The following is a 12,408-nucleotide window of genomic DNA, read 5'->3' as shown; positions in this document are numbered from 1 at the left end:
ACGTGGGGCACAAGTGTCACCGCGGGGCTGTGCTGGCTGCTGGCGTGAGCTGCAGAGCAAAGCCTCCACCGTGAGCATCCCCGGCCCCGCCAGCCTGACTGGAGAAGGGCTGCGGCTCTCTGGCACGGCGCCGGCAGCAGGCGCAAATGCAGGGCATGAAGGTCCAAGCACTGCTGCGAGGGATGAGGGATGATCTTCATCCACAGTAATTGGTTAAAAATGAAGGGTTTTTTAAGTTGTTTTTGTTGCTTTCTACTTCTTCTTCACTGCTTTTCCATGATGCTTCGGGTAAGTCTCGTGTGAGATGTGGTGGGTTTATTGCAGGACTGATGGGTCCATCCAAACACTTGGCAGATGCTCCGAATGTTTCTCCACTTGATTTTCGGCAGAACAGTTAAACCACAGCAGCTGTGTCATCTGCCGAAGCATCTCAGCTGCCAATGACCAGCGCCAAGAGCTGCGCCGGCACTTCCCGGGCTCGAGGGGCAGTGGATGTGCGGGAGAGCGCGAGGACACTGACCTGCCCGCAAGGTCCATCCCTTCCCAGCAACGGTGCCGCACATTCTGGGACAATCCCATCTGACCGCCATGACAGCCGAGCTGTGCCGGGTGCTTGGTGTGGCCCGAGGACTGATTTTGTCTGTATCTGAGTAAAGGAGAGGGGCGGGTTCACGGTTCTTGGAAACTGTGGTTCATCAGACACCCCGCCGGGCTTTTCAGTACGGTCCCGCTTCCAAGGGTCCATTCCAGGTGTAATTTGATGTCATCCTTGCACAAGAGTTTGGGGTTTAGGGAATTTATCTTTACCATACGAAGCCTTTTTAGAGGTGGTCTTAATATTCATATTGATGGGGAAATACTGGGTTAATCGTTACAGAGTGCCAAAAAAAAGGGCTAGCAAGAAATCTACAATATAAAGACAATTTTATTGCCGATAAGCTCTTAAAACTCTTTTTTTTTTTTCCTGTTTCAGTAGGACCTTATTCTTCCTGATGAAAATCCGGTCATAGCATCTCTCATTAAAAATAAAATTATTTTGAAATAAATAAATATATAAAATAAATATCATATACATTTTATAAATAGTTTTGTCCTTATGCACAGTATCCATGCTTACATCTGAATAATGTTCCTCGCCCCATTCCCATCCCAACAGCAGGAAAAAACCCCCACGCATCAGGACCAGTCCATGTAGCATCATCATCATCCACGTAGCAAACTCCCGGGCTGCTTAAGCAGGGTACCACTCAAAAGGCTTTTTCTTAGCAGGTGACCATCCCGAGCTTAGCAGCAGCATCCGCAGCAGTTCTGTGGTCTTTTGTTTTCTTTCCTTCTCTTCATTTTTAGTATTTATTTCTCTTTCCCCACCCCGGTGATCAGGTCTGCTCGCCTGCTTGTTCCTTTAAGCAACCGTAACATTGAATATTCGGCCTCTCTTGTAGCAACCGCGTAAAGAAAGTGAATGAAGACGAAAGATTATATGTAGGGTTCCCTCCCTTCCCCTACCCCCACCCCATAAATAACTCAGGTTCGATATACGCTGGAAACAAGGAGGAACAGCAGTGTCTGAATTCAATGTAAGTGCTTTCCTATGTCATCTACGCTTACAGGAATGATGGAATGACTATTAATATAGTGCTCTGGGAAAAAGCTTGGGAGCCCAAGTATGTACACTGACGGGGCAGCTGCAGGGAACATCACCTGTAGTGGAAGAGGTCTCTGTACATCGCAGGTATTTTGGCAGGGTCCACAGGCCGGGGTAAAAAATGAGTGAATTTCTGATGTCTCTTAGTCCTGTACCCCTCTCGGGGGGAGCCGTCCTTGTTCAGAGCCACGTAGTAATGCCTCTCCGAGTCGGGATGCTTGTAGAGGGTTGAGGCGTATGTGTTGTACCAGTTCTCTTCAAACTGCTCTCGGAAAACGCACTCCCGTGTGAGCTTCTTCTGCGGTGGGGCGGAGGCGGCAGGGGGAAGAAAAAGACACTTGTGTCAAAAATTAAGAAAAAGAAGTCTTTTCCTCCTTCCTTCACTTTATTTTCCTGTAATTTTCCCAGCTACTACCTCCTCCTGGCTCCCTTGAGGACAGGGAATGTGCTGCTGGGGATCTTTCCCCCGGGTGAGAGCTGGAAACGGGCACAAGCTGTACAAGCCGGGACCCAAAATCCTCCGAAGTTGGAGGAGGAAGGAGACAAAAGGAGGAGGAGAAAGCGGGTGTGCATTTTGCAAAGGTGCCCCATAAAAAATAAACTAGGGCCATGGCAAAACTCTCAACCTGATAGGCAGATCTCCGCCACGGGGGTGTGCGTTTGGAGCTTGCCGGGGTGGCCGTGCCGTGTCCTGTGCGGAGGGCTGCCCACCCGCAGCCACATCCCCCCCGTAGCAGCACCACCGCGCTCTGCGGTGAGAGGCAGCCCCGGGAGGAGAAGCGGGCAGCGCGGCTGGAGGGTTTAAAAAGGAGCGAGCACCACTTTGAAAGTTCAAGGCACAGAAGGGTATATACACCGCGCCGCGCGAATGAAAGCATTCCTCAGGCCTTTCATCTTCTGAAGAGCCCGATAGCTGTGATGTGAGGCCATAACAAGAACCGGGGAGGTCTGGATGGGGAGCAGCGCTGCGGGGATGTCTAACCCCGGGGAAGATTTATGGCGGCGATAGGTGATGTGAGGAGCATGTGCCAGCCCGCGGCCGGTGCACCCCACGCTGGGTAGGGGGAACGGATGGCACTGGTGTCACTGCGGCCACAACCAGCCTTTCTCTCCAACCCTTATAGCCGGAGGCCGTCGGCAGCGGCCGCTCGAGGATGCTTTTTCAGTTCATGCCCATCGCTCCTTCCCTCTCCTTCCCATATCCCCTGTGCCACCTACCGGGATGTGCCCGACCGCAATGAGGAGCGGGGCTGTCCCCCTGTCCCACGAGGACATGGGTGGCTTTGCCAGCGCCACTGTGTCACAGAGGGACCCACCATCCCGTCCTGTCCCATCCCATGGGGAGACTGCCAGGGGGGACGTGGGAGTCCTTTCAGATGAAAGGCAGTCCGCAAACGTAGGATGCTACAGTATTACAAACACTGTACCTACACCATAAACTATTCGGGGGGGGAATGTGTCTTATCTAGGGCGTACAGAGTGCTAAGTAAATGTTATTGCCTGCAGTAGATGTTTTGTAATACGATCCAGGAGCTCACCTGCGCTCAGAACCTGTTTTGAATGTTTTGCTGTTAATTAAATAAACCCCGAGGTGAGTCGTGAGCCCTTCAAAAGCCCACGCCACAGCCCCTGCCATCTGAGAGCCGGGGAATCGGGAACCAGGGGATTCTCTTCCCAGATCCACCAATAAATAAAGACTTTTTTTACTTCCCCTAGGATGCCGTCTACTCAGAAGATGTTGGAAACTGCTGACGGGCTGAAGTTGTGCGCTGCTGCCGTGTCCCAGTTTACCTGCTCTTCACTGGCCTGGTGGGAAGCACGGGGTTTGTGTAAGAGTCTGGGGGGACTCTGCAAGGTGCCTTTTCTTTCTTTCCAAGCCCTGGGATGTCCCCACTGAGCCCGACGCCGCACAGGCAGCGTGCAAAGGTGCCGCTGCGACTTTGGCTGCTCTAAGTGTTAGTCGCGCTTCTGAAATCGAAGGGAAGTTTAAGAGAAACGTTGGCGCAAGGTTAACGGGGACGGGCAGAAAAGCTGTCTGTCCCAAGGGCACTCCACGTGTCGCTGCGGGGCTGGCTGGCTCTGCCTGTATCAACACACAGATCAGGCAAAATTGGCACAGAGGGAAATAATAAACTTGCTGAAAATTTAAAAATACCGCTGTACTGTAATCTCCTAAAATACCATTGTAATGCTAATGCTGTTGTTGGGCACTGTTTTATGGACCTTTAATTAAGAATGCTGTAGTGGCTTTTGATTTCGAAAAGCCGTCATTGTACAGCCCACGTATCCCAGATTTTAGAACTCCAGGGTTATTTGGGGACCTGGTTCGTGACTTCTGCACAGTTTGGATCAGCGGTTTGACTGTGTCCCTGCAGCGCCCGGTCAGTGTATTGTCTGGTGTACGAGATACAATGACAGAGAGAAAACTTCCATGATTACATCTTCAGGTCAATTCTGTTTGCAGAAGAAGAGTTGTAAAAAGTTGTCCTATTTTTTTCTGTGTCTTAACATGAACACAGGCCCTAAAATTTAATTAACTCATCATGAAACTGTTGATTTACAATCAGAGCTGCGGGGTTTGAAAGCACAGAAGGGAATCCACAGGATTGTGTCCTCCTTTTCAGCAGGCGCAAGTCAAAGCTGCGACTCCGGGAGCCACTGAGCAGCCTCGGGGGCTGACAGGAGAGGTGCTGCCGCGCAGGTGGAGGCTCCAGCCCTGCTTTCTGAAGTGGGCTTCAAGATTATTTTTCTTGTGTTTTGATTTTACTTTTTCACTGTCTTGCAGATTTGTAATTTAACCTCTGTCTCCGCATTTAACTTTTGTTTAGGGTAGATGTTATTACAGAAATAAAGTGGAAAAAGAAAGGTTATCAGCGCATGCTAGTACTTGATTATCTCATCTAAACATCAGTAACTGCATCTTAACTAGTCAAAGGGTCTGTGGCACTCTCAGCTGGGAATGGGAGAAGAAAAGATGGTGGAAAGTCATGGGTGTTCCTGTTACTGTTTGCTAAGCAAAGGTTTTCTGAAGGCTTCTCTATACGCAGACTACATGAGTTTAAATTTCTACACTGTGAGATTGATCTGATTTGGATAAAGGAAGTGAGTGCCCTTCTGCTTTGGTTTAAAACTGGTTTATTTTATTTCATTCTAAATTTACCATGACACATCCTTAGAAATCAGTATCCTCACACAGGGCAGTGCTGTGATCTAGAAAGAGGCATTTAAAAAAATCACAGGTGATGGGTTGAATTAAAGGCAACGGGGCATCTGAAGAAAAAGCACCAATGAAGTGCAGCAGACAGATACAAAAAAGGAAACTTAAAAATAGCTATCTAGAATGCAGTTAATTTTTCAAAATATAAGTGATTCTTCTAGCTAAATAGAAATAACTATTTTATATTGAGTTAAAACAATTCAGAGCACCTCTGCCCGGTTGTTAAGGCCTGACATTTTGACTGCAAGTCTTAACACTTAATTAAATAGGAAGAAGCAGAGGAGAGCTCGGGTCCCTTCAGGTTGATGGAGACTTTACCCGTGACACCAAAGCTCTTCACAGCTCCCCTTCCCCGCAGTCCTGGCTGAGCTTTGCAGAAGCCTTCCCTCCATGTGTGGGTGTTTCATCCGGCAAACGCCTGACGTACGCTCTCTTTTTGGGGCTGGCTCATCAGAGCACCTGCCCGTGTTCAAAGGGGTTTACAGGGTGGAGCGGGTTCAGTAACGTTGGGCTGAAGAGCAGCGAGGTGGACCAGAGCTGGTCCCGGCTGCAGCAGTGCAACCCCGAGCCCGTGCTCTAAGGGCACAACCCAAATCAAGGGAGCAGACAACAAACTCGCAAGCTGCCACTAGAATCTGGAGCCTGGACTGGAAACGGGGTGTCTTCTGCTCTCTCTGTCCTACAGCAGCACAGGATGAGGCAGAATCTGCTACGGGTGATGTTAGGAAGAGTTTATAGGTATTTGTGAGTTTGTGTGGAAGTGAAAAACTAACACAGAGTTTACACTTGGTTTTTGGCAAAACATGGCAAATTTTAGTCTGGAAAGGGCACTTCTAGAAAATTCTGAGCAACCTCTCTAAACTCCTAAAAGGAGTTGTAGAGAATGTTATAAAAAAATAACGCTCAGACCACAACTTGCCGTTAGTTAAAGAGCTATAATAGAAATGCAAAATCTGCAGATGGGTGCAGATCCTGATCATGCGGAGAATAAAATTGATGTGTTACTCAGGCAATGAAAACACGCAAGCAGCCCCCGGTTTTCTGCTAAATTTCCCTTCTGCCTTTAGTTGACTGTTGCCACCCCGGTTCTGAAAGGGGTGGCAACAAGATAAGCCCCAGAGCTCCCCAGGCAGTGCCCCAAGCGGTAGCTGCGGACTGGGCACCACCATGGGCTCTCGCCGCACAAGTGTGTCCTCCCTGCACAACTCTATTTCATATATATCATTTACGTTATAACAACAGTGGCATCACGGGCAGGATGGAGGTATGTGGCAGCCCAAGGAATTTGGAGGCCTGTGACAGACACAGCTCGTGACACCGACGAGGCTGTGCAGCCTGTATTGCTGTGTGCATCATACAGTGTCGTAATCAGCACAAAACCTTAAACTTACCGACCCATACAGCTCGCCTCTCTCATTCATGCCGAGGTAGAGTCCCGAGTCCACCCCACGGATGCTCACCAGCCCCACTGCCAGGCTAATAAACTCCAAAATCCCTAAAACAGAAAAGAAGTCCAAATCACACAGAGGATAAAACCCACATGAGGCTCCAGTGACAAACGTGAACCAGCCCTTCCCAACCTTTGCAGAGCTTCCTACAGGCCCCGTTTTCCTTATTTATAACAACACAGTTCTTAAATTTATAGTCCCATATGTGCGCAATCTTCCCATTTCCACCCTAGGCTTCTCCCCAGTGTTGCGAATTTGACTTGCCCAGGACGAATTACTCATTTCTTATTTCTAATGAGAAAAGGTTCACTAGATTTTGTTGTTTTGATTTTGAGGTGGTTTTTTTTCCTCATTATCACCAAGAAGACAGATGTAGAAACTTGTGCCTGGCCCACTAGAAATTTCAGAAGGCTGCTGCCGTGCCAGGTTTTATTTTTCACCAAAAGGAGAGGGAATTTTGTCACCACGGGGCTTCTGGTTTCAGATGATGGTACCACATGTTTTAAAGTGATGAGTTCAATGAAAATAAGTAGAAAGCACTAGAAGAGATGTCTGTGAGGGCCATCTTCGTCCTGGCACTCCAGTGGGGTACTTGCCACCCCCACATGGTATATACGTGCTGCAGAGATGAAATCCAACTTCAAATATAGACAGGTAGAAATGCATTTTCCTCTGCACCCTGCGGAGCCGCGGAGCTGCTGGTCCTTCCTCCATCACCCCCTGCCACCGCTACTGCCACACACTCCCTCCCGTCCCCTATGTCCTGCTGCCTGCCCCAGCCTCGGGCCTGCCCCTTCCCAGTCCCAGCCATCCCCAACCCTGCGAGAGCAACCCTTTTAGACATGGGCTTCAGCCCACGATGACAGTGTTGGACACTTTAAATAACGAGGGGCGGCCTCGTTTTCTGTGGCAAAGAAATTAGCGGGGTCTGCTGTGCTGCCTGCTGCCCCTCCACTGCTGGTAACGGGGACGGCAGCTGTTCTGATGGAGGAAAGACTTGTAACAGGAGAACCCTTGGTGAAGTACTTAAAAACAAACAGCCCCCAAGTAGGTGCGTTTTTAACTGCGTTGAACAAAGCCAACATCACAAGTGGTAGAAACCTTCAAACTTCACAGGAAAACCTCCTGAAGGTGTTAGTGGGGTTGTGTTAGACTCTGGATATCACATGGTCCCTAGCGAGTGGCCATGGGCAGTCTTTGCCCGTGCCCAGTGCTGAATTAATTAGCTTGGAGGTGGCAGTAGAGGAAGGAAGAGGGTTTTCACCATCCCATCTAATGACAGGACAAGACGTCTTCATTGACAGGAGGACAAAGTTGCTCTAACCTTTAGCGTGGCTCCAGGTCTCTTAATATAGCTCCCAAAATGTCCAGTCCTGAGCAATTGCCGCTCTGATCAGGTTACCACCCAGAGCTCCTCTTAAAAGTATGCCTTGAGTCTAAAATCACCGCGTGACGAGTGGCCACCTGAGCCGGCTGACTTCAGCAGCAGTCACAGCTCCCGGTCACCCCTCAGCTTGGGGCATGTGTCTTCTGCTCAGCCAGGCGGGGAGATGCGATAACTCAGATAACAGACGGTAACTGCATCACCGCCTAAATATAGGACAGACCAGATGGCGATGGACACCTCTGTCCCCCTTCTCTCAACCCAGACTCATCAGTCAGATGCTGGCAGCTACGCTGGGTGCAAGAATTAGTCTTCCTACATTATATCAGACTTTTTGTCCTCCTTTTGCCCTGCCTACTCTAGGGCTCGTGCGTCGAATCCAGCCCTCCCTGAAGCCAGCGGGTGCTGAGGGGATGGGGGAGATGAGATACGGACTTGGGAGCTGCAATTCCTCGAAACAAACAGGGAAGCAAACGACAGAAAACATGCTTTATGGACCTAGTGCAGACATCTTCCAGGCTGAAATACGCCCAGCCACACGCCCCGGCTTGGGGATACATACTGCCTTCAGAAGCGCCAGGAGCAGGCAGAGAACGTAGCCTTCCCAAGCCAGACAGGCAAACCAGGACCCTATTTTGGCTGTGCTCACTCCCCCATAGTTATTGTGGTTTCTTATCTGAAAAGAAGCACAAACGGAGGGAAGAGGTGCAGGATGAGGGGTGGTCATCTGCCTCCACTACCCACCAGTTCTGGCACGTGGAAGGAGTTACTGAACTTTTCCCATCTGCAGGACAGAAATGACGACAGCCACTGTTTGAAAAGAAGGGAGTGAAGGAAGATTGGCAACAACTAGGGAGAGTGTAAAAAGTAATAAGGGGGAAAGGAGTACAGGGATACGCAGAAACGGGGGAGTCTTTCCCAGGCTGGAGACAAGTTGGATGTTCAAGTGAAAAACATCTGATAACTGGAGAGCCGTAGATGAACGTTCCTATAGGTACAAACACAGTCCTCAGCACCAGCATTTTTTTTTTTTTTAAATTGGTCTTCTGTCACCCCTAGGAAGCAGGGAAATGCTGCTTGTCCCATTTAGAAGCCAAGGGATGTCTAAGGCAGGGAAACCAAGAGCTTTTCTTGAGTATACCCACAAGCATGCTCTGTACATGGCACGGTAACCCAGGTCTCCAAAGACCCGGTAGGGAGCAACCCCAGGAGCAGCGTTAGAGTCTTCCCTCTCTGAGCGGGTGGGTGAGACACCCCTCGCCTGGTGAACATGGGGTGAATATTTGCTGGTTTTGCAAACGAAATTTCTTCAAGGTGTGCCCGTGATGATTTCTTCTGACAATGTCTCTTGCAATATTCCCCTTTTCCGATCTCTGAGTGGCACTTAGAGACGTGCACGGAAGAAGACTATGTTGAAATAACATTAAGAACGTAACTAAAACCCACAAAAGTCAGGAGACAGAGTGAAGACTGAAAAAATGTGGGCGGATATCCATCCTGTCCTTAACTCACTCCAATTGCTAGACAAAATTGCAGCTTCGTACATCTGATCTCCAGCAGCACAGGGAGCGGCCACTGGGGCCAGCTCAAGAATTTTCTTTCCAGTTGTAGCGGTGTGTTTTTGTGGTACAACATGCTTTTTATTTCCTTTTCCTTTTTTCTTTTTTCTTTCCCCAGGACTCGCCTCTTTTTTCTTGCTTTGATTATTCAGTCTGGTTTTTCCTTGAGCCTTTCTAGATAGTATTTGGAGAGATTTGATTAAGACTCTGACTGGATTCATTTACCACCAAAGCACTGAATAATCTCCCGAGCTTTGCTGTGGCCGACCCGCACGCTCTCGCCTTACTATAAACCATCCCTCAAAGCTCAATTCAGCTCCTTGCACCTGTCTCTTCTTACATGACTGTATTCGGGAACAGGGGTACAGAAACATCAGATGTTGTATTAATGGCTACAAACCTAAAGCTTCGGCTAAAAACCTCAACAACTGTTCAGCAACAGGTGCGCTACAGTCTGAATGTCAAAATCTACAGCAAAACTTGCTCCGGAGGTTTCATCAGCTTCCCCAGGAGACTGTGGTACAGATCCATTAGCAGCTTCGTACCCGAGAAGAGCTTCGTTTGCTGCCTTTATTAGTCTGCAGTACAAACTCAAGGCCTTTTTTTCTCCTTGCTTGCAGTTAAGAGTAGCACCCTTGGTGTCACTTGTTTAATGCTGCTGTAAAACAGACACGAGGCAGGAAAGGAGCAATTCCCCCTGGCAGGGATATTCCTGGTGAATTTATCTCAGTTTCATTCTCAGAAGGATTCTTATAGGGGCGCTAATGTCAGTCCAGATTTTGACCATCCGTTATTTCTTTGTACAGGAAGGTTCTTAGCAGATGCAGTGAGAACAGATACATTTTTGAAAACACTTTATTCTTTCTGGGATGACTTAGGCAGAGCTGCCAGTTCGGAGAGCGAATTTGGGCACTTCTCTAGTGTGAGAATGAGCTTTCTTCCTATGATCCTGGAGGGCTTCACCAAATTTTGCGTTAAGCCTCCTCTAGGAAAAATAAGCTGCGTCCCCATTGTTCTTGCATGAATCTGTATTTTTACAAGTATAAAATATCACATTCCGGAAGACAGGTGTGATTTAGGAACACTCCAGTCCTCGACAGATGAGAGGGAGTAGTTACCGTGATTGCTCAGGCAGTGTGGGTAGACGATGTCTACCTGTGCCTTATGGGCACATCCCCTGAATGCTGTGGTACCTGAATGCTGCGGTGCAAAAGAATCCCTCCCTCAGCCCTCACTGTTAGGACCCCGGTACTCTGTTCTGCATCACCAGGGCTTTGGCTCTTTATTTTCTTCTCTGGAAGACTTGGATGTCTTGCATATCGGGTAACTTTTGGGATGGCCGAGCATGGGAGGGTGCAGACACTGTCCATCTTTTCCTGAACCCCTTCCAGTACTAGGAGACAGGGATGCAAAGTCCGGTTCCACCCTACATCCCATCTGCAGCTGGACATGTGCCTCTGCTGCGGTGTCGCAGCCATCCATGGAGCACATATTAATTATCTGTTTGTGGTATTAGGCAGCACCTCCCAGCCGCGTGGGCTTGATCCACCAAACCACCATACTGGATGTGTAAGTAGTTCCCCAGATTTAAGGGAGCTTTAAACCGCTACCCTGAAACCCTCCTCTACCTCTGTATCCCTCACCACAGTTTTGTAGCTCCCCAGAACCGCTCAGGCTGCCTATTTCTGTAACAAGTTACTGCCTTCTGACTGCTGCATGCAAAATTTAGGAATGCATTGATACATGACATCCTAATATGAACCATACCAGTAACACTGGAATTTAAATATTCATGGCTACTGAATGCAGATGGTGAATACTGCGTGCCAATACGTTATTGCTTTGAGTCTCTGCTGAAGCGAGGGTTAGTCCAACTTTATCTGAACACGAGGATTCCAGCCTAATCCTTTGGGGCTTTGTCTTGCAATTACAACAAATAACTATTTATTTTACACCGCCTCTGGGAAAACCCTGAAGCAGAAAACTATAATATTTTATATCTGAAGTCTGGTCTAGTTTACGTAGCTGGATGCTGACTGCTAAAACACTTAGGGAATGCCAATGTTTCGATTTATTGAATGCACTGTGTGACTTCAGCTTAAGCGTGCAAAATTCACGAAAAGTTTTAGCCCGTTTAATGCATTTTTCCAAAGTTTGTTTAGACATACATTTTACTCAGTCTTCGCAAAAAAATGGAACCGAGGGAAACGCTGCCATTTGAAACCGGCTGTTTACTTGTACAAAGATAAGTAAAAAAGAACTGACAGAAATACTACGTGGCAGATTGAACTAAAATCAAACAGATGCAATTGCTTTCAGTTTCTTTTAACGTGGAAGCCCATCATGTATTGCAGCATGAGAAGTTAAAAGATGTGTGTCTTTTGGGAGGTAATTAAAGAACGCTTTGCCCACGAGCCTATTAGTACCTGACTCTGACCCGCGGGTTATGACTTTCTTGTTGATTTAGGCAGGGACATGCTATGCACGCACCTGGTGTTTATGGAAAGCGCAGTACGGAGATAAGCTTCTCCAATTGTTCCAAAAACCTGCCTCAAACTACCAACAATAGCAGCAGCAGCAGCGTTCCTCAAGAATCAGAAAGGACCCGCTGCAAACAAGTAAAGGCAAAAAAAGAATTCCTTACACCGAGGAGCTAAATCACTTGAAAACTATAAAAAGTCTTGCGAGCACTTCTTGCAACCTGTTGACAACATAGCTGAGATCACTGGCATGGGACTTGTTGATAGCTTACACAGACACCTGCACTAGATGCTGAAGTAGCGGGAATTTTTCTTAGCTGTGCTCAAACTTACTGTACTTCTTCGCCTGTGGCTTGGGATGCATTTTTTGAAGATTACATACAGTCTCATTAGAGATCCCTGCTCTTGTGTGACACTGATACAGGCGCTGCAGTCTTCCAGCTGCATCCCGGGCAGAAAGGTAAATCCACGGCGCTCTGCCTATTGTTCCATCTTCTCCTTTCTTTCTGAGGTCCCCAAAGCGTTTCTCCCCTCTCCAGTATCCCCTTGCCTTTCCAACAACCTCCCTAAACTGAGCTTCTCACACCCATCCAGCCAACCGCTCCCTGCCCGCTTTGGGGAAGGCGCTCTTCTAATGAAATTCATGCAAGTAAGAGAAATCAGCTCACAAATATC

At 48.2% G+C, this 12,408-nt stretch overlaps 1 protein-coding gene across 1 annotated transcript; it reads right to left on the bottom strand.

Annotated features, from left to right (window-relative positions):
- Positions 1-1,311: 1,311 nt before the first annotated feature.
- On the bottom strand, positions 1,312-7,024 carry FGF16 (fibroblast growth factor 16). Its single transcript, XM_009890725.1, has 3 exons — positions 6,927-7,024; positions 6,254-6,473; positions 1,312-1,943 (listed from the first exon to the last, which is right to left on the bottom strand). The coding sequence occupies exons 1-3, from the start codon at positions 7,022-7,024 to the stop codon at positions 1,698-1,700; spliced, it is 564 nt and encodes a 187-aa protein (XP_009889027.1). The 3' UTR covers positions 1,312-1,697.
- Between the last annotated feature and the right edge of the window lie 5,384 nt (positions 7,025-12,408).

This window comes from Charadrius vociferus, unplaced genomic scaffold, assembly GCF_000708025.1.
Source record: "Charadrius vociferus isolate BGI_N301 unplaced genomic scaffold, ASM70802v2 scaffold368, whole genome shotgun sequence".
Taxonomy (NCBI): domain Eukaryota; kingdom Metazoa; phylum Chordata; class Aves; order Charadriiformes; family Charadriidae; genus Charadrius; species Charadrius vociferus.
This window is presented reverse-complemented; position numbering and strand designations above follow the sequence as displayed.

Coding starts and splice junctions, on each gene's coding strand:
- FGF16 (XM_009890725.1), bottom strand. CDS start 7,024: ATGGAGGAAGGACCAGCAGCTCCGCGGCTCCGCAGGGTGCAGAGGAAA. Junction 6,474..6,926: donor GGATTTCATCTCTGCAGCAC/GTATATACCATG, acceptor GTTATAAATAAG/GAAAACGGGGCCTGTAGGAA. Junction 1,944..6,253: donor GAGGCGAGCTGTATGGGTCG/GTAAGTTTAAGG, acceptor GCCCCACCGCAG/AAGAAGCTCACACGGGAGTG.